At 41.3% G+C, this 21,189-nt stretch overlaps 1 protein-coding gene across 1 annotated transcript in view; it reads left to right on the top strand.

The window, feature by feature from the left end:
* The first annotated feature begins 678 nt into the window (after positions 1 to 678).
* otogl (otogelin-like) overlaps positions 679 to 21,189 on the top strand; it is a 32,931-nt gene continuing 12,420 nt past the window's right edge. The window contains exons 1-35 of the mRNA XM_037766035.1: positions 679 to 1,038; positions 2,334 to 2,376; positions 2,707 to 2,785; positions 2,991 to 3,069; positions 3,182 to 3,274; positions 4,521 to 4,675; positions 5,608 to 5,729; positions 5,955 to 6,160; positions 6,665 to 6,789; positions 7,598 to 7,704; positions 7,921 to 8,027; positions 8,142 to 8,267; positions 8,359 to 8,467; positions 9,247 to 9,293; positions 9,370 to 9,515; positions 9,621 to 9,747; positions 10,273 to 10,450; positions 10,555 to 10,679; positions 11,784 to 11,993; positions 12,263 to 12,431; positions 12,579 to 12,653; positions 12,892 to 12,935; positions 13,159 to 13,324; positions 14,531 to 14,638; positions 14,841 to 14,979; positions 15,707 to 15,841; positions 15,986 to 16,132; positions 17,127 to 17,246; positions 17,466 to 17,582; positions 19,649 to 19,805; positions 19,995 to 20,021; positions 20,153 to 20,332; positions 20,417 to 20,695; positions 20,784 to 20,901; positions 20,994 to 21,073. Coding sequence (XP_037621963.1) covers positions 966 to 1,038; positions 2,334 to 2,376; positions 2,707 to 2,785; positions 2,991 to 3,069; positions 3,182 to 3,274; positions 4,521 to 4,675; positions 5,608 to 5,729; positions 5,955 to 6,160; positions 6,665 to 6,789; positions 7,598 to 7,704; positions 7,921 to 8,027; positions 8,142 to 8,267; positions 8,359 to 8,467; positions 9,247 to 9,293; positions 9,370 to 9,515; positions 9,621 to 9,747; positions 10,273 to 10,450; positions 10,555 to 10,679; positions 11,784 to 11,993; positions 12,263 to 12,431; positions 12,579 to 12,653; positions 12,892 to 12,935; positions 13,159 to 13,324; positions 14,531 to 14,638; positions 14,841 to 14,979; positions 15,707 to 15,841; positions 15,986 to 16,132; positions 17,127 to 17,246; positions 17,466 to 17,582; positions 19,649 to 19,805; positions 19,995 to 20,021; positions 20,153 to 20,332; positions 20,417 to 20,695; positions 20,784 to 20,901; positions 20,994 to 21,073 — 4,318 coding nt within the window. The 5' untranslated portion in view covers positions 679 to 965. The remainder of the gene's footprint in view (positions 1,039 to 2,333; positions 2,377 to 2,706; positions 2,786 to 2,990; positions 3,070 to 3,181; positions 3,275 to 4,520; positions 4,676 to 5,607; positions 5,730 to 5,954; positions 6,161 to 6,664; positions 6,790 to 7,597; positions 7,705 to 7,920; positions 8,028 to 8,141; positions 8,268 to 8,358; positions 8,468 to 9,246; positions 9,294 to 9,369; positions 9,516 to 9,620; positions 9,748 to 10,272; positions 10,451 to 10,554; positions 10,680 to 11,783; positions 11,994 to 12,262; positions 12,432 to 12,578; positions 12,654 to 12,891; positions 12,936 to 13,158; positions 13,325 to 14,530; positions 14,639 to 14,840; positions 14,980 to 15,706; positions 15,842 to 15,985; positions 16,133 to 17,126; positions 17,247 to 17,465; positions 17,583 to 19,648; positions 19,806 to 19,994; positions 20,022 to 20,152; positions 20,333 to 20,416; positions 20,696 to 20,783; positions 20,902 to 20,993; positions 21,074 to 21,189) is intronic.

Genomic DNA, 21,189 nt, shown 5'->3' with positions numbered 1-21,189 from the left:
TACGTTTAAAACCGTGTAATGGTCTAAATATTATATATATTATATATATATATTTGTGACATCACAAATGGACACAAATCCTAACGGCTTGTTTCAAATGCACAATTTCTGAATACGAGCTGTGTGTATTTCTCCATATAGTGAGCGTTTTGATAGTTTAACAGTATTTATATCGCACTTAAACCTGCTTTATAATGTAAAAGACATGAAAATCTCACTTTTTACAATATGGGACCTTTAATTAACGTTAGCTAGCGTTAATCACAGTATGGTAAGGTAGCATTAACGTAGCGTAGCAAAGAGACGAAACTCTTGGACTGACGCTTATTATATTTATTATATGTTATTGATCAACACAGATCATTTCAGTAGAATAAGACAATAGAAAAGGAATAATTACTTTACTTATTAGGCAGAACTAATTAATATATGTTGTAGCTGTTCTGTGAAGTTCATAGTTTCATTACAGTAATGAGGTGATCTTACTTTTTTGCTGGGTTAACGTTATTTCTGGTTGGTTTCCAGGTATCACAAGTGCAATCAAGCCAATAAAAGGAACCCCCTGCCCTCTTGTTTTCCTCCAGTTTATGTCTACGTCATAGGTGTCACACCCAGGTCATGTGGTCAGATGGATATTTACCTTTAGAGGTGAAAACCTCCGTGATGGAGCGACAGACCTGCACAGACCCGCACAGACCACAACTATAACCGAGGCTGCCTGTGTGCTGCTGGCTGAGGATGTTGCAGTGACAGAGAGCAGTGCAGGCTTTACCTGCCCACACAACAGGTGTAGGCTACTCGTCATCATCTGCTCAGAGGGGGGCTGTCGCCACCAGGTAGGTTTCTACAGGTAAACGACCAAAGCATCGTCCCCGGTGCTACCAGACATCTTAAACTCCTTTCCTCCCGGGACCACTGAGATGCACCGTTAACGTTTCGGCGGGACTTCCCTTTCGGACTCTGAGATGAACTTAAAGTGGACAGTGAAACGATTTCTTCTTATGTCGTTTTCAATCTCCCACTTGCTGTTTCTTGAGGGTGAGTCTGACAGTTTTACTCTAATACAAAATTTTTATAATAGTCTTGCAGTAAAGTTTTCTACACATATATGCATGTGAACATATAGGGATATTAATAGGTCTACCATAGGTTGTAAATATTATTTATATTATTAAGTCACAATACTCTTGTATGCCAAGTTCTTTTAGAATATGATTGAACTACTCTTTTTTTCTGTTTATCTATATGTTATATATGATATGAATGTGAACAAAATATAGGGATATTAATAGGTCTGCCATAGGTTGTAAATATTCCTTATATTATTAAGTCACTTGTATGCCAAGTTCTTTTAGAATATGATTGAAGTACCCTTTTTTCTGTTTATCTATATGATCTGACAGAAATCAGTTGCTTTTATAATTATTATAAAGCATTTATTGTATAAAACTGTTCTCCCTGATAGATAGATAGATAGATAGATAGATAGATAGATAGATAGATAGATAGACAGATAGATAGACAGATAGATAGATAGATAGATAGTAACTTTATTGATCCCGAGGGAAATTCAAGTTTCCAGCATCACAGTTCCATAGTGCAAAACATGTTAGTAAAAAGGCAGTAAAAAAAGTTAGTAGTGCAAAGTACAAAGTACAAAAGAATATACCCGATATAAAAATACAAGGAGATGAAGAACATTTGTCAAAAATGCAAATTAAAAATTAAAAATAAAAGAGGAAAACACTATTTTCTAAAACACAAAAAATGATGGACCATAGGCGCACAAACTTTGGAATTTGATTAATATTAATAGCAATAATTATGAAAATAGGAGGCATTTTAAACAGTAAGTGTAACTTAAAGGTCCCATATCATGCTCATTTTCAGGTTCATACTTGTATTTTGTGTTTTTACTAGATAGATAGATAGATAGATAGATAGATAGATAGATAGATAGATAGTAACTTTATTGATCCCGAGGGAAATTCAAGTATCCAGAATCACATATCCATAGTGCAAAACATGTTAGTAAAAAGGCAGTAAAAAAGTCAGTAGTGCAAAATAGAAAGTACAAAAAAATATACCAGATATATAAATACAAGGAGATGAGGAAAACTGTTAAAACTGAATATAGTGCAGGGTAACAGCTGTGATACACGAATATAGTGCAGAAGTCATGATGTTGTCATGTGTCCTAACATGACATCAACTTCTAAATCATTACAAATGACACAGATGTGAATTATTAAAATGTTTCTTTCATTGGACACCTCTGGATCTACATTTTTAACTACAACGATGGTTTTATAATTGTGTAACTTTGTGTTTAGGAGCCCAGAGCCGACTTTCAGTGGCAGAAGGAAGACTACAGAGGTAAATCAAAGGAGTGGAAATGAAATTGATTATTTTTTTGTGGCAAAAATATAGGTAATATTAAGTAAAAAAAAAAATCATCAATATGATATTTCACAGGTCATTCTCACAATTTTCTGGCCTGACAGTGATGAATGCATTTGCACTTTCTGATTCTGTCACTAGGGTGTGTGGCGGAGACAGCATATGAGTGTGTTTGCATGTGCACTTTGTGCGTGTGAGGGTTCAGTAAAGAGTAGTTTGGAGTCTGAATTCAAGCGGTGTAAAGTGCACTTAAGTCTCCCCTCTGACTGTTTCTTCCCACTAATGTGCATGTTTGTGTGTGTGCAGGAGGGCTAATGCACTTCGGAGGAAACGGGATCTCCTCGGGGAGGAGGTTGGTACACTACACCTAAGGGAACCAGAGGAGGTCAGGGCACCCACATGCGCACAACACCCTAACGGGCACAAAGCTGTCTTTGTAACGAATGAGACCCACACGTACACTTTCTCCCACTCAACTTGACGCAACTTTTAACTTACAGCAGCAGGTCACTAACGGTACAGCACCGTGTCACTGATGCTGTTAAGAATCATTTAAGGAACTAAGTGTTTATTGTTCAATGTTTTCCAAGACATACAGACCGCTGCTGTCGGAGGGTACTCTGTCACGCAGCATTTTACACAACTACACAGCCAGAGATGCCTCTTCAGGTAAATACGCTCCTTCTTAAGAGACCCTAAATGCACTCACAGAAGCTTAAAATTACCATTACCCAGATAGACTGGGGGTAAGTGAACTTGAGTTTGATCGTGTCTTTCCCAGAATATTGTGGCTGCCTCAATGGTGGCTGGTGTCAGGAGGACGGTGTGTGTGACTGTGCTCAGTTCCAGGCACTGGGAGACCGCTGCCAGATCAGTGAGTAATACACAGAAACACACACACACCTACATTGTCTGTTTTCGGTGTCAGATCAGATTTGTCAGTTGACCATCCACACGGTAACCTTATTTTTGATTGCCAAGCACCATTCCTGGTATGCAACAGACTAGCTGGTTAGCAGGCTTACAACTTTTTAATAACAGCATAGAGTGTACAGTTACACACTCAGTTATACAGGAATGTGTATTAGATTGTTCGTGCGTGTGCATCAGACCCACCAATCATTCAACAAATGTTAATTACATGCACACGCTACAGTATTAATTATCAGATTTAACCAGATCTCTCTCTCTCTTTCTCTCTTTGTTGATACAAATCCACCAGCCTCTAATCAATCCACACACACACACACACACACACACACCCTACAGCAGCAGATATAAAATCACTTGCCCTAAGGTAATAGGGTAAGGGCTGAGTGATGGAGTTTCTGGTTTCTATATTCTGAACAGACTCCTCATACAGTATATCAGGAGATCTGAGGTCTCAATTATTGTAAAGACATTTTTTCATTTCACGAAACTAATTTAGCGTTGACACACATGTTGGAAACAATATAGTTCCTGAGGGAGCTGTAACTGAACTGAGGCTTGAAATGAAATCCTGAAACAGACAATTTACTAGAAGATAAATAATATGCATATTTAGCACAGTCAAGTAAAACATAGGAGCATTTAAAGTGGGCCATGAAAGCCTCATCCAAAACAAATGATCAAGCTTCCCAGCTTGAAGATCAGAGCTGATGCCACAGAACGCATGTTCTAAAAATATTAAATAAGATTGGGAAATTGTGAGGATTGAAACATGGGTATCTTTTTGTAATTAAGATCTGTAAAGAATCATTTACAAGATGTACAATTTGGGATTTCCATCAGCATGACGAGCCACTCACTAATCAGATTAAAGGGATGTGACTCACTGTCACCAGCCCCCGCCCGCTGAGACTTTAGGGATGGTCTTAGGCAGCATCTTGGCATCACCAGCTCCGGGGATTTCCTGCAACAAAGAGCTTGTTTAAGAAAATTCAAGTATTCATTTTCCACTGATAAGGTTAATGAAATGAAAGATATAAAGATGATAAAAGAGATAGGATGTCTGACCTATCCTCTCGGTTTAACAAAGTGTCAATTTGTGCTGAAATTCACTTGCGTCACCACATGAAACTGATCCACTTCATCATTAGGAAAAGGTTGTCTGAGTGAATCACCCATTTTCCTCTCAGTACCTAACCAGGGCCAGGATAGAGACGGGATCTGCAGGTCGTGGGGTCAGCACCACTACGAAACATTTGATGGAATCTACTTCTATTTCCCCGGGACCTGCTCTTATATTCTGGCCCAGGACTGCCACTCAGCTGCACCACAGTACACGGTGTGGGTAAGAGCATACAGATTGAAATTACCCACTGAAATATTTAACCTGTATGTATACAGGGTGGTCTGGCTTTTTTACAATAACACCATGTGTACAGTCAAACTAAAATAAGCAATAACAAAAATATAGGATTTCACCAGCTTTATCATTTAAAGGAATACTTCACCCACCCATTTTATAGCAATTACTCACCCTGTTACCTTGAATTCTTGAAGAAAACTTCTTTTCTCGCATGCCTCCACGGTGAACGAAGAATCAAAAAACTGTGAAAAGACTTGATGAATTGAAGTAAATGGGGACCGCGTTTAACAACAGCAAAACGACAGAATATCAAAATATCTGTCTACAGACTCAATCATCTTTGCTAAAACCAAACTATTTAAAACTCTTCAGCATAAACAGTTTCTCTCTTGCACAGGTGCGCTACTTGTCCACGTGAATCCGGATGAGTCCGAAGTGTTTTAAATAAATACGGTTTTAGCAAAGATGTTGGATAAATGAGACGTGGGTTATATTGTGCGAGTTGTTGATATCGTTTTGCTGTTGTTAAATGCGGCCCCCATTTACTTCAATTCATCAAGACTTTTCTCCATTTTTAAATTCAACATTCAAACTTTTGTGACATTGTTTTTTAATTGCTGATTAAGTTACTTCAAAATGAATGTCCTAAAGTGTTTCTAACTCCGTCTATCCCTTGCATCCTCTGTCATATATAGTTTGATAATCATAGCCTTAAGTAAATTGAGCTGTTGCAGTAATTCACAGGGCGTACCACAACAGCCATTTGTGGCAGTTGGTGGCAGCATCATTAACAGACAGGTGACTTGTTTTTACAATAATGGCTCAGGTTACAGGCCGCGGCCAATCCTTGGTAAAATTCCCATGCGTGTCCCTCTGTGACACTTTCTTTAATTATCTTTTTCTTGTCTTCTCAGGTCCACAACAGCAGAGTGTGTCGCGGAAGTGTTTATTCATGCCCAAGAGCTCTCAGTCTGTTCTTCCCAAATGAGGACGAGATCCACATCTCTGGATATCAGGTCCACCAGGGAGGCCGCAGGTGTGTGTGTGTCTGTGTGTGTGTGTGTGTGTTCTTACCGCTGTAGAAAGAAAAAGACACAGATAGATTTTGAGAGTCTTCAATAAAAACATCTTGCTACAAAACTGTTAGAACAGAAAGGGTCAGTTTCTCACCACCCGATCCACACTGACCATTATGAGCATTATTTTCAAAAAGCTAATTTTCTCTGTCACTCTCTCGACTTGTCTGTCTCTGAAATGTCAGGTTAAGTCTGCCTCAGACTGTAGGCGGTGTGTTTATTGAGCGACTGGCTGATTACCTGCTGGTGAAGAGTGTGTTTGGCTTCTCTTTGGCCTGGGATGGAGGCTCGGGCGTCTACCTGAAGATGAGCGAGGATCACCAGGGCGCCCCCTGTGGCCTATGTGGGAACTTCAACCACATTGCTGGCGATGACCTCACCACTTCCCGTGGTAAGACCGGCCTGACCGGCCCTCCATCCTCTTATCCCTTCTCTCAGCACCCACTCAACTCAATTATTATTATTATACACTCAACACTGATTCGAGGCCAATTATGGTGGCCTGGAGAGAGCAGAGTGGAAGGATAGGGGAGAACTGATAGTTTGGGTTTGAATGGCTGGAAGGAGCAAGAATCCTTCCTCTGATGTCCAGTAATATGAACTGCGGTGTGCGGAGTGAGGATGAGCTCAGAGAAAGAGAGTAAACAAGTGGAAAGGCTCTGACTATAAAGCTAAAATGGACATGGCACATTTAAAAACACAGTTTTGATCCGATTTGCTCTTCCTCCTCTAATTTTTATTTTATTATTCTATTTCATGTTTAAATGTAAATGTGTTTGATGACAATATAGAAACAGAAATGATTGTGGACATGTTTGAATAGTATATCAACTGTACAGCATCTTTACCCCATGTATGTGCTTAACTATTAATGAATGTGTTTGTTGTGGCTTAGGCATTCGGACAGATGAGCCTGCAGTGTTTGCTAACAGCTGGGCGGTGGACCTGCCCCATGAGAGAGCCTGTCCGTCAGTAGACCTCGACTTCAATGGGGCCTGCCATTCTGAGTCAGACATGGATGTAAGAACCACAGAAACATTCTTTCTACTCAGTATTACTCTTGGCATACACTCATTTCACCCCTCGCTAAGCCCCTCCCCCCTTGGTTACTGTTGCTAGGCCCAGACCCAGAATGTCAATTTGGCATTTTCAACGATATCAGTGTGAGATATTCCAAAGGAAATAATGGCAAATATCTGGAATAATCGTTCTGAAATATCAGAGAGAGGTAGACAGAAAGGATTACAATATTACATAATATGAAATAATACATTATTGTGAAGGAAGAGCCCATTAAAATCAAGGGAAAAGCTCAACGGTCCCAGTACAAGCGTCCGACACCCCATCCGTACACTGGATACCACAAATAATAATTCATCACCCGTCTTTGTTTGCTGATGTGTTAGGCTAGCTAACGTTATTAACGTCTTACCTTGGAGTTTTTTGTTGATTTTCGATGGATTCAGCTGTGAGTGAGGTCTTCCACACTGTTTAATCCACATCTGACATTGCTCCTCTTGCGTTTTTGGCTTTGGGAAAGCAAAAAAATCCAACACGTTCTAGGGAGGAGTTTAGCGAAGGGTCAATTGTATGTCACCACAGTACACCATATAAATATGTTTACTGCTTGACAAAAAATAAAAACTAGCAAAGTTAGCTTCTTTATGATTAAATCTTAAGACTAAAAGACTGGCATCTCTGTTGAAGTTTTAAGAGAATGGTCCTTGTGAGTTAAATGACTGCAGCAGTGTTTGTTTTGCTGTACCTCTCTGTATATATTACATTATGTGCATTATATTCATAGTGTATTTGTTGTGAATGTGTGCAGGATGCCATAGAGAAATGCAGTGCAATTCTCTTCTTCCCATTTCTGTCCTGTCATGAAAACATTGACCCGAATCCCTTTGTGGCCAGCTGTGTGTCAGACCTGTGTGTGTAAGTCAAAACACTTTTATGATTTATGATATGATTTTATGATTATTGATACATTCGACTTTTTCTTCACCTCTCTGTGTTGTTATCGATGTAAACCCAGTTACAGATTAAACCTTTTCATTGCTAGCTACAGTAAAAGCTTCAATTGTAGAGACTCTTAAAATGAAATAAATGCAGTTCCCCAAAAACATTTCTTTTTTTTCTTCTTTTTTTCAGATCTGATGACGAGGAAACGTTTTGTCGAGCCTTGGTTGAATACACCCGAGCCTGCTCACATGTTGGATATCCAGTAAGAGAGTGGAGAGACAGCTTCCCTTCTTGTAGTAAGTTACCACTCCAGCTCCGCATATATTTATATTAGGTCAACATTTATTCCATGCTCATGTTCTGTGATCTGCATCTGTGTGAAACTCAAGTGTGTGTGTGTTTGTATGTAGATGATGGCTGTGAGGAGAGTTTTGTCTACAGAGACTGCATCAGTTGTTGTCCGCCCACCTGTACATTTGAGAAAGAGTGTCTGGGAACCAACTTGCATTGTCTGGATGGCTGCTACTGCCCTGATGGTATTTAATTATCTTCCTAATTTCTGTTAAATTATGTTTAATTGATTGACCTCTAAGCTCACTTTAAACTTCGTAATCCTCTTTCCCACAGGTCTCATCCTACAAAATGGAACATGTATCGCTGTTTCTCAGTGTCCATGTGTTTACCATGGCAGTTCGTATGTACAAGGACATGTGCTTCAACAAGGATGCAGTGTTTGGTAAGTGTGGATATCACGAGTGAGCGGCATACATCTGACCGGCATTGTGTCATCCCATTTTGGGGGAAAGAAACGCGCTGTCACATATGGAGAGAAACAGGAAAATGCAGAAAAGCTGTAGCGGGTTAACCAAGGCTTTGAGATTTGAGGCACATAAGATGTATGAATATTCACTCAAGTGTGGTAAATGGCTAAATGATGCTGGTGACAGTTACTACTGATGGATAGCTTGAGTGGGAGGCTTCTGCAGTACAGTCATTCAGTAGAGCAGCATCACACAGTCATCTCTAACTAAATCTCAGCTTATTAATCAAACACTTTGCTATTAAAATGTTGGTTATCTACAGACAACATTTAGCTTAACGTGATTAAAATAAATATGTATAGATGTCTGGATAAGTAATATCCAGCCACTGTGTTGGGTCCTTCATCCACTTGAACTTGCATTTTTTCGGAAAAGCTGAATTGGCATGACGATCAACCATAATTTATTAAGCTATCATGAACGCTCAGGTTCAGGCAAGGTCGCAAAATAATTATTAGACGTGTATAAAAAAAAATGTTTGTTTAACAACAAATAAACTCATACAAACTTGTCAAAATTACAAACCAAACACATATCAAATTGCATTGACATCTATAGGATCTTCGGTTTTCTATCCCCCAAAAAGGGGCACAGCCCTGACGTTTTGCAAAGTACCCATATCTGCCGGTCTGATGTACAGTATATACTGTAGCTTTGCCAATGTGCTGTTAACCTATTGTATGTTTTTTGTTAGCGTGTGCATGGGAGGAGTGTGGAACTGCACTGAGAACAACTGCACAGGTGAGTTTATCAGAAAAGTTATTAAAGGGGAATCTGTGAATTCAGATTAATTACCGTATTTCTTCTCCCTTCTTAGCGGAGTGTTTGGTGGTAGGTGACGTGTTTGTCACGACATTGGACGGTAGGATGTTTCTCCAGCCGGGGGCGTGTCAGTACGTCTTGGCAAAGAGCCGCAGCAGCAGCAGATTCACCGTCACACTGCAGTACACTACCTGTGCAGAGGTAGGGTGATTACTTGCATTCACATGCACACACGCTCAACCAACCACGCAGTTTCCTCTCTACATATATATAACCATCCTTTCTGTATGGCCTGTGTGTCTACAGCATCAGGGGTGTATTCAGTCGGTGACAGTGGTGTTGGATGAAGATGTGAGTCGTCAGATCACTTTGACCAGAGAGGGGGAGGTGATAATTGGTGTCAACCCGGCGCCTGTCCTGCCCTATGTTGATGGTAGGAATCACAAAAGCTCTTTGATACACCACGGGTTTATGTTACATATCAAATTCAATCAGATCACACTGAAATAATTCCTCTTTGTACTGTTATAAAAATAAGTATTTGCACCCGGGTGAGAATAGTCACATGGCAGCTATTTGGGTATTTACACCCGTTAATAGTAGTGGTAATATAAAGAGTGACAAAGTACATGCAAGGAGTAGGTTGTGCTGGATGAATGGGTCAAACTCAGGACTAGAGAGTTACCGTAGTTGACTTATTATTTTCGGTTTTTACATTTTTATAAGTTACTATTTTTAGTTTTCAGTTGTAGCTTGGTTAGGTTTAGGCAACAAAACTACTTGGTTAGGTTTAGGAAATATATACATACAGTACATGTACACATACAGTATCTAACATGTGCCTGGGTCTGGTGCAAACAGCATTGTTTGCTATGAACACCTGGGTGCTTGTCTCTGCCATGCTATATACAATTTCATCTTTGATCATGGGTTTTGGTGTTTGTTTTTGGGTACATAGATGCAGTGGAAGTGCGGAAGCTGACCTCTGTGTTTACACAGCTGAAGGCAGGGATTGGTCTGAATCTGCATTATGATGGTCGAGGGGGGCGGGTCTATCTGCAGCTGGACAGCCAGTGGCGGGGACACACGCTGGGCCTTTGTGGAACCTTCAATGGAAATCTACGAGATGACTTCCTGTGAGCAAGTACTTCCCACTCATAGATCAATGTTGAAAATGTCACTTTAACTCACTATGTGTGTGTGTGTGTGTGTGTGTGTGCGTGTGTGTGTGTGTGTGTAGGTCCCCAGCAGGTATGATAGAGGGCACTCCTCAGCTTCATGCCAATGCTTGGAAGGTTTCATCTGCTTGTGTCGCTCCAGTCAACCTGCCCATCATAGACCCCTGTGAGATGAACCAGCACAATGGTAATAATGGCTTCATCTGTTTTTATTATTTTGGGTGTACTTGTTAATTTTACCTTGATTTAATATTAGGCAAGGCAAGTTTATTTATACAGCACATTTCTGCAACAAGGCAATTCAAAGCGCTTTACATAAAGCATGAAAAGCACCGAGACAAAGTGCAAAATAAATACATTATAAAAAGATATTTAAATACAATTAAAACCAGTCATTAAAAAGCCAGGAGAATATAAAATAAAAACAAGATAAAATACAAGAATAAAAATTACAGTGCAGTGTAAGAAATAAATAATATTTTTTTATTATATTTACAAAAGTCTTCAGAGGTGAGAGTTGCAGCGAACCTGCAGTTTTCTGGGAGTTTGTTCCAGAAATATGGAGCATAAAAACTGAACGCTGCTTGTCCATGTTTAGTTTTGACTCTGGGGACAGAAAGCAGACCGGTCCCAGACGACCTGAGAGGTCTGGATGGTTCATAATGTAGCAGACGATCAGAAATGTATTTTTGCCATAAACTATTCAGGGCTTTATAAACCAGCAGTAGTATTTTGAAATCAATTCTTTGACAGACAGGAAGCCAGTGTAAAGATCTCAGACCTAGAGCGATGCAGCTGTCTAACCGATTTTTTAGGGAGACCTGTAAAGACACTAGACGAATCTACTGAAGATAAATACATGGATTAGGAAAATAGGAAGGGTGAAGGGTGGCATAAATCAAGCAAGCTAAAGAATGTATCATGAGCAGGGTTTGAAATTAGCACCAGTCACAAGCCAAATGCTGGTAAAATATGCAAGCGGCTGCTAGATTTGCTTCCCTCACCAGCCAAAAAAACAATGGTAATCTATTGAGTAGTCGGTAGATTTGGAGTCCACCAGCCACAGTGGCAGTTAGACAAAAACGTTAATTTCCAACACTGATCGCAAGGAGGATAAACTTCATGGGCTTAAATGCCAGCAGCTCTACAGACTGCACTTTACGTCCTGACATCCTAAATATGATTGTGACACTGTAATTTGTGCAGGTTTTAGTTGCAGGGTATCTTAGTTTGTCCAGACTAAAATTTAAAATATGTTAAATGGGGTTGTGTGTGTGTGTGTATATTCTAGTATACTATGCGACCCAGTGTGAGGTGCTTGTGGGGAGTGTATTCGCCCCGTGTCATGGCTACATCAGTCCAAACATCTACCAGCAGCAGTGCCGCTACCAGGCCTGCCGTTGTGGGAGCAGCTGTTTGTGCACAGCACTGGCTCACTACACTTACCTCTGCTCTAAACACGGAGTCAACGTTAACTTCAGGTCACACGTCTCTGAATGTGGTGAGTATTTGGTTTCTGGGTTGCTTTTATCCATACTGTGTTGTGTTTAAAATGGAAATGGTCACAGATTTAAACTGTGCTATACTATATGTGTGGATTTTGTTCTTTGTGTTTGTTTCAGAATCAGAAAAACTTTATTGTCCATCACATGGCTATTGACATTTTTCTTCGATGTGTCTCTCACAGTACACATAGAGTAAAAACATTGAATTGCCTTAGGCGTACAGTATATAAAATGTGTATTACTGTGTGTGTGTGTATTTACACAGGAGTGGTGTGTCTTGGAGGCATGCTGTACCACTCTTGTGTGTCGTCTTGCGGGCGGTCCTGCCGTGCTCTGTCTAGCACGGAGACGTGTAACCCTGATGACTGTGCCGAGGGGTGTGGCTGTGCAGACGGCAGTTACCATGACGATGTGCGCCAGCGCTGTGTACAACTGTAAGGGTCGGCCTCCTCATATATCATCCTAACAATGGTCATCAATTTCTATTTGGCAGAAACCCACATACACAGGCACCAACACCAACACAGAAAGTGTCGTCATTAGTTAATGTAATTAGAATAAAGTCATGAGTTTCTCCTCAGGTCACAGTGTCACTGTTACTCCATGGGTGGTGTGTCACAGCCAGGGGAGGTGACCTTCAGCGCCTCTGGCCCCTGGTGAGTCACAACTGGCCTTGACCTTCGCTGCAAAGTGAAAGCTCACTTTGGCTGCTCTCCTCACTGCACACAGTGTAACATCCTCACACACACTGTCTGATACATTGAGAAAGCAATAAAAGCTTAAGTGATTGTCAAATGAGACGTGGAGCACTTAAACGAACCTTGTGTTTGATAACATTACTCTCTTTCCCGAACACTCACCTCTTCTTCTCTCCCTTCCTGTCTCCTCCATCAGCCTGTGCAGAAATGGGAAGATGGAGTGTGTGCCAGAGGAAAAAGGTAACCTCTCCGCGCTCCCTCCCCTCCCTTCAGTTCCTGCTCTCGTTCTTTCCAACAACAAAGTGCCGTTTCAGGCTGTGTCCCTCTTGCTGAAATCAAGAGCCTTATGTCTGTGGTTGTAGCTTGTTTCCCATGACTGGCCGATGTGTTTGATGTTTAAGGCGATGGGGGCATTGATTTTCTTGAGTGTGTGTCTGTGTGTTTTCGTGCATGCGCATTGCAGAGCCAGATAGTGTCGAGGTCGGGGAGTGTCCAGAGGGGAAAGTGTACCACAGCTGCACCGAGCAGAGAGGAGGCGTTGCTTGTGCACCGACCTGCCGTAACCTGATGTTGAACCTCACCTGCCCTCCCAGCACACCATGCATCCCTGGCTGTGTCTGCCCTCCTGGGTAAAATATACGCATCTACTGCCTTCCAATATTGTTGTGTTTTTGTGTTTTTCCAAAGACCATAAAAGTCGTTTTTCCAGTCCACTTGGCAACACGTACTATATGTTTTTGAGTGATTTCCTACCTTCCAGGGTCACATTCTTCTGTTCATTTCAGTATAAACATCTACTTGCAGATTGTGTATAAAATGCTTCAGATCAGTGCTTTATTAGAACATTTCTTTGCCCGTACTCCCTGATTGCTGATAAGTATGTTTTCTTTAGTGTATAATCACCTGATAATAAGAATTGTTGTGTTTTCATTACGTTGGAATGAGCCGTTTATATCTACATAGGGAGTGGGTCCCCTCTTCACGGAGTCCGCCATGTTGCACCACCATGTTTCAACAGTAGCCCTGAACGGACAAACTTTTTCCTGCTTTGGCCGGAGTCGATAACGTTACTCGCTCCCGTCGCTGCCGCTCTCTCTCTCTTGCTTCACCACTCACTTCCCACATACATACACACACACTTTACACACTGGCTTTGCTCCAAATGGCTCTAGAGAGGGCCATTTGCGTCAGCCACCGTAGCTCTCCAACACACTTGGCACACAGGAGAGGCTTCAGTTGGTTGTAATCTCCTCACCTCACCGCTGTATACCGCCAAATCCTACACACTGGACCTTTTAAGGAAGCAAAACGTTAATTGTAATGGATTAGCAAAATCAAGTCCCTGCAAGTGGATTTTCATACTGTCATGAAAGCAACTGAAACCAGTGGCTGCCTGGAAGCTAGTCAGTTGTCATCTGTAATCAATGGGTAGAACCACAGGTTTAGTCTTTTACAGGTGTATTTATTACAGAGCATGTACAGTCGTGTATGCTTTTGTCAGTTCCAAATTAAAAGCCTTCATTAAGGGCACCATGACAATATGCAGTGGAAGCCAGGTTATCTTATTTACTTTCCACACCTTTAATTCCCGACTGTATCCAATATCTACTCTTCAGGTTACATACAGGTTTTAGAAAGGCATAGATATACACTGTGTTTAGAGTGTGCAATAAATAAATGGACATTGGATCCCTGCAGTGTGCAAGCTATTCATCTGTTTTTTACATACAGGTTTTACTCACAGAACTGGGAAGTTAACTTACTGCAATATTGGTTTTATATCAGGTGTTTGCATGTTTTGTACCTACTACTTGAGTTGTGTTTTATCTATGAAGGCTGGTGCTGCACCATAGCGAGTGTTACTATCCAGAGAACTGCCCCTGTGCCTGGCTGGGCCTTGAATACCTGCCTGGAGAAACTGTGGAAACATCATGTTACAAATGGTATACACCTTTTACTCTAATACCATAGATAGAGAAACAGAGTATTTACAAATTAATGTGATACTGCATTTAGTATGTGCAGTTTTCCATGTAGGATTCCTTTCTAACAAACTGTATCTCAGAACATAAAATTGTATAATTGATAGGACAATGAGTTTCTCTTTCTCTCTCCCCATGTGCATCCACCTGTCCGTCTCCTCAGCGTGTGTCACCGTGGCTATTTTAACTGCACCTACTCACCATGTCCAGCTGTGTGTACTGTCTACAGCGACAGACACTACCACACCTTCGATGGCCTCGAGTACGACTACTACTCTGACTGTCAGGCCTACCTGCTTAAAGTGAGTAGATTCTGTGTATGTGCAAATAAAAGTGTAATTTACGTAATTGACTTGACACATTTATGGATTCAGTTTGAGCACTAGAATGCTAATCAGGTGGTGTCAGAGTGCTCAACTGTGTCAGAGAAGTGTGTGTGAGAGATAGATTGTGTTTAAGTGCAAAGAAGGAGCATCCTCCACGTTTCCCGGCCAGGACCGATTTGTATCTGGGAAAGAAGATCCAAGCTTGTTTCCTTGGAAGAGAGAGTGGCTTTTAATTAGAGCAGATTAGGGTGTGTATGTGTGTGTGTTGGTGGGTTTGCACCATGGTAATGCTAGCAGCAAAGCTGTGGCGACACAAAGAGACCAGTGTTCACTTCAAACCCCAGGACTCCAGCGCTCCCAGGGATATAGAATTAGAATTAGCAGAACAGACATTCCAATACAGACCCAACAGGCCGCCGGCCGCCACTGTGCAGACCTGAAAAGAATAGGGAAGCAGGTCAAAGCTGTGTGTTAATAGCCTGGAGTTGCTTCCTTCCTCTTGTCACCTCATGCACCCAGAATGACACCGTTTCCTGAACAGGTAGAATCAAATTTCAAGTTTGAATCTATCATGTGGTATTCAGATTTTGCGTTTCTGGCTGCTGTGGCTATAGTAAAAAGGGAAATTGTGAACAAAGAAACGAAAACATTGTGCCGAAGAGACTTTCTTCCCTTCCAATATTTTGTCTTCCCCATTCACTAGAGTGCAGGAGAACCCGAGGTGTCCATTGTTGCCCAAAACAAGGACTGCTATGAGAGCGGCATTGTGTGCATGAAAATACTGGTCATTCACGTGGGACTTACCACGATCTACTTCACCGACAACTCTGGCAACCCGGTACGGACTATACACACACAGTCACGCTCCCTCTTTACCAAACAAGCTATATACCTGCGTCTCTTTTCCTTTTCAAAACTATATCAATTAAATATATCAATAAAAATCCAGTGATTTCTATCTACTTTGTTTGTCTTTCCTTAGAGTCCGTCCACTGTTGTAGGTCGAGGGTCAGAGTTCGAGCTTTGGAAAGCCGGCTACTACACTGTGGTCCACTTCTCCAATCAGGACCTGACCATCCTCTGGGACCGCAAGACAACTGTACACATTAGAGTTGGACCTCAGTGGAAGGTGAGTACATTTTGCAAATGAAAGAGTTTTTAGTGTCCTCGGTTATATTGTACATTAGGGCTGCAACTAATGATTATTTGTTATCATTAATTCATCCGAGGATTATTTTCTCCATTAATTGTTTGGTCTATAAAATGTCAGAAAATAGTGAAAAATGTCCATTACGGTTTCTCAAAGTCCAAGATGATGTCTTTAAATGTCTTGTTTTATCAGTCCAAAACCCAAAGATATTCACTTTGGTATGATATAAAATAGAGAAAAGCAGGTAATCTCCATATTTGAGAGGCTGAAATCAGCATTTTGCATGAAAAATTACAATTAATTGATTATCAAAATAATTGGCAATTATTTTCCTGTCGATCGACTAATCGATTAGTCAACCAATCATTGCAGCTCTAATATACATAGGGATGTCAATCGATTAAAATATTTAATTGTGATTAATCACTTTTTTATTGGTTCAAAATCTACGTTAAAGGGAGATTTGTCAAGTATTTAATACTCTTATCAACATGGGATTGGGCAAATATGCTTGCTTTATGCAAATGTATGTATATATTTATTATTGGAAATCAATTAACAACACAAAACAATGACAAATATTCTCTAGAAACCCTCACAGGTACTGCATTTAGCATAAATTAATATGCTCAAATCATAATATGGCAAACTCAAGCCCAACAGGCAACAACAGCTGTCAATGTGCTGATTTGACTATGACTTGCCCCAAACTGCATGTAATTATCATAAAGTGGGCATGTCTGTAAAGGGGAGACTCGTGGGTACCCATAGAACCCATTTTCATTCACATATCTTGAGGTCAGAGGTGAAGGGACCCCTTTGAAAATGGCCATGCTAGTTTTTCCTCGCCAAAATTTAGTGTAAGTTTGTAGCATTATTTTATGTCTTTGTATGTCCTCATGTACAGTATGTAGACTGTTATTATGAAAGGAATCCGAAAACATGGCTTAGTGTCTTTTTTTCTGTCATTTAGGGCCTTCTCAGTGGGCTCTGTGGAAATTTTGACAGTGTGACAGTGAACGATATGACCACCTCCAGCCACATGGAAGTCAATAACGCACAGACCTTTGGAGATAGCTGGGCCCTGGGACAGGTATGAGTCAGCCCAGCTCCTCTCCTCCATTGATTCTCCCTTTACCCTCTTCCCTCTTTCTGTCTTTGTGTATCTCCCACTCTTTTTACTCTTTCACTCCTCTCTAGCTCTCTGTTGCTCCTGTAATTTATGTGTGCTTGTCTCCCTCAAGTCCACTGTGATATTTAAGAGTAATCAGATACTCGATCACCTTCTGTGTGTGTGTGTTGTGTGTTTTAGTGTGAAAGCGACTATGTAGTTGAGCGACCGTGTGAAGGCGACTTGGGCAGACAGCCGTACGCCAAAAGGGAGTGTGCTCTCCTCTACAGCGATGTCTTTGCACCCTGTCACAACGTGGTGAGTGCCATTTTGATGCACACACAAATACACACCAACATAGAAAGGTTATCTTGTTAGCAGCTGGGGAGTAGGGGTTGATGAGGGGTTATGGGAACAAACTCCTAACTGATCCCAGTGAATACACTGTTACCTTAGAGATAAATACCAAATACCACACCAGATCCAAGGCTACGCACACAAACACACACACACGCTTACAGCATATGTTTTATTACAGTTTTGTATTTCTCTATGTGGCCAGCAGATGGAGCTATGTATATATGTACAGGGTCCACCTTATAGAAACTGTAGCCAAAGATTAACACTGGAACACCCACTTGCTTACCACATTAGTCATGTAAGATCTAATTCTGGCATATTTCTTTTACAATGCCTTTGTTCTCACATGTGATGCGTTCATTTTATATTATTTGATTAGTGATGGTTTATTGTTCATACTGTTAGCATTTCTGTTGTTGGGTAGTAGTTCCCTTAGTAAGTAAGTGTTGTCACTGGTTTGAGCAATAGTCCCTTCTCAATGAGAAACAGACACATTGCACATGAAGACATTGTTTATTTGCACCTTGTTAATAAATTAAGAGAGTAAGTGAATCCTGTGGTATCCTGTGGCTTTGCATTCAGCTTTTATGACTTAGTCCAGACACCGATTCGGGCTAATTTGTCACTGTCTGGCTAAAGTAAGACATCCAGTCAATTTAGAGGTGTGCACTTTGAGAAAGTGTTTCTCCTCTTTTCTACTAGAGTGTTCCTCAGAGGTATTATTTTTGTACCTTCTTTATCAGGCCAAAATAGTTTCAGGAGGGTACAAAAACAAATTGTACATGATTTATATATATGTGTGTTATTTGGCACTGTAACCCTAGCATTGAAATATTGGTACATTTATTTATAGTGTAGTGAGAAAAACATGGCCTTGTTGCACTTCACTTATCATTCTGAGTGGCAGAGAGGCCACTTTACCAGGCAGAGTTTGTTTCTTTGCTTGGGTCATTGTAGAAAAGACAGTTTTACACAAATAAATGGATCTGAAGGGGAGTAGCTGCTCTGAAGCTTTAATCTAAAAGTGCATGGATAGATGACACATTCAGAGTTTTTTCCCTTTTGCATTAAGACAAGAAGAAGTGCTACATGCCCTCAGGCTGTTCAGATTTCTTTTCAAAACAGAAGTAAGGAAAGTTTTTTTTAAAAGTTAGCCAAACGTCCCTATTTTAGTGACATTGCTGGAGTTTTCTCCATATCCTAACCATATCCTAATTGGAGAGAAAAGCACCCATCCGAGGAAGTCACTTCTAAAGCTTACTTTCTTGTGTGTCCTTGCTCTGCAAAGACACATTCAGTTTGTCTGGTTTGTTGTATAATTTGCATGATAGGACATCTCCAGAAGCCAATGTCTCTACTCAAACTCAGGGACAAGAGAGATTAAAGGTGTGACAGGAACAAATTGTAAGAAAAGAAATAACTTGTACTAGAAAACACAATTCAGACATCTTGCTGTACTTGTTTTTTATTGGCAGTTGACACATGCTGTTGTAAAGTTGACACACAGAATGTTTTTTTGGATTGTTCATAACCAATATAGAAAATAAGAAAAATGTCTGAATGACTCCAGAGTACATTTTCAATAACATGACTGTATTCAATAGCAGGCCTGCTGCTCCACTCAGGATGCAGCACCCTACCTAATCAATATTTGCGCTTCTCACATCTAAAAGGATAATAATACAGATTCAAGTTTTGATGGGATGTAGTGTGCTGTTATTGTGCATGTGTCAAAAACACAGAGGCCCAGTTAACTTCGCCTTTGGACAGACCAACTCATTGCTGATTCATTTTGTGTGTGTGTCATGGAGCTCATCTGATCCCCTCTGCACCAGCGGTTGACCCACATTCCTTTGTCCTGATATCTCATCACTCCTACCCCGTCTGAATTATTGAAAACTACTCAGCCCCTAAACAGTTTCCCCCAGCGAGATTCGCCTGGTTCACTTTATGATTGTATGTGTGTGTACGTGTACGTGTGTGTTTGTGTATGACCGTGTATACATGTTGTGGGTACCCTCCAGGTGGACGTGGCCTGGTTCTATAGGAACTGCCTGACAGACACTTGCAACTGTAACCGTGGGGGAGACTGTGAGTGTCTCTGTACATCCATCGCTGCATATGCACACAAATGCTGTCAACAGGGGGTCACAATACACTGGAGATCTCCCTCTGTCTGCCGTGAGTACACACACATATACTCATAGTACTTTGGTCTACTCTGTGTCAGTCAGGGATGATGGATCTGACCCCTACTTACCTCTTCAACCCACTTTCAACAGTCCCTCTTTGCAAACACTATTTTTCATCTCAGTCACGTACTACCTCAGAGATGCTTTATAACTCCTGAACTGTCTTGATCTCTTTCAGCCTATGATTGTGAATACTATAATCAAGGTATGTATGAGTGAGAGTCGTTTTCCAGAGAGCTATTTCGTTGATTGTCGTTTCCAAACCTTACACACTCTGATTCCCCGCTAGCTTGTCACCACACTAATTTCCTCTCTCTTTCCCTCGCCTCCCCACAGAGCTAGGCGATGGCCCATTTTCCTTGGTGAGTGCTGTTTATAATGACACCATGTTTGGAGTGAATCGCACCAGCAGCTCAGTGTTTCCTCTGGTGAGAGAGAGACCAGGGCAGTTGCCTGCCCCAGGCCTACTGTTCAACTTCATGATCACAGCAGGCTTGCAGAAGGACAGGACATCGCGTGAGCATCCACATTCACACAATTACACACTGCTACTCTTTATTTTTTGGGGGTAAATTAACCCCCGTTCACTTATTTTCACAGGCGTCCCTGTGGTGTCACTGGAGTCTGCAGAGAGACCAAACTATTTCCTCGTCGTGTCAGGACGCAGCCGTCTCCAGTTGGAGCAGTGGAGTCGAGGGCCGGAGTTTAATCGCAGGGCAACCTTTATCCAGCACCAGGGGCTGTTTCTGCCAGGTCACACCTCATTCGAGCTTGTCGGCCAACCTGGAATCTTTCTGACACTGACACACACTGCTGCACGAGCTCAGAGATACGACACCTCAGAGGGCTTCAAAGCCAGCAGCAGCTTCACACTGGAGGGTCAGAAACACATGCATGTACCCAACACACACGTACACAAAAACATAAAAAACTAACTAATCAGGTGTTTTTTCCTCTCCTCTGGCAGAGAGCAGTTTTGTGATACCTTACCGTATGATGTGTGAGTGGCGCTACAAGTCCTGTGCTAGCCCTTGTGTCCACACGTGCAGTGACCCAGACGCCACCCGCTGCCAGTTCCTGCCTCCGTAAGAGGCTTCGCTCATTAAAAGCACTCGTTATACAATCAACATAATCAATGCTGTTGCTCAGGTGCTGAAATAGTTTCTGTATGTTGCAGTGTGGAAGGCTGCTTCCCACGTTGTCCCAAGAGCATGGTCCTTGATGAGGTCACAAGAAGATGTGTCTACACAGAGGACTGTGAGTACAACGGATGAGTGTTTTGCCATTGAAAAGTTATGCATGATGCATACATATATTATTTACTTTAATGTATTTTTTTTAATTAGATACAAAATATGTGCTTACAATATTTA

The sequence above is a fragment of the Sebastes umbrosus genome, chromosome 4 (assembly GCF_015220745.1).
Source record: "Sebastes umbrosus isolate fSebUmb1 chromosome 4, fSebUmb1.pri, whole genome shotgun sequence".
NCBI classification, from domain to species: domain Eukaryota; kingdom Metazoa; phylum Chordata; class Actinopteri; order Perciformes; family Sebastidae; genus Sebastes; species Sebastes umbrosus.
Note: the sequence above shows the minus strand (reverse complement) of the source record. Positions and strands in the feature narration are given on the sequence as shown.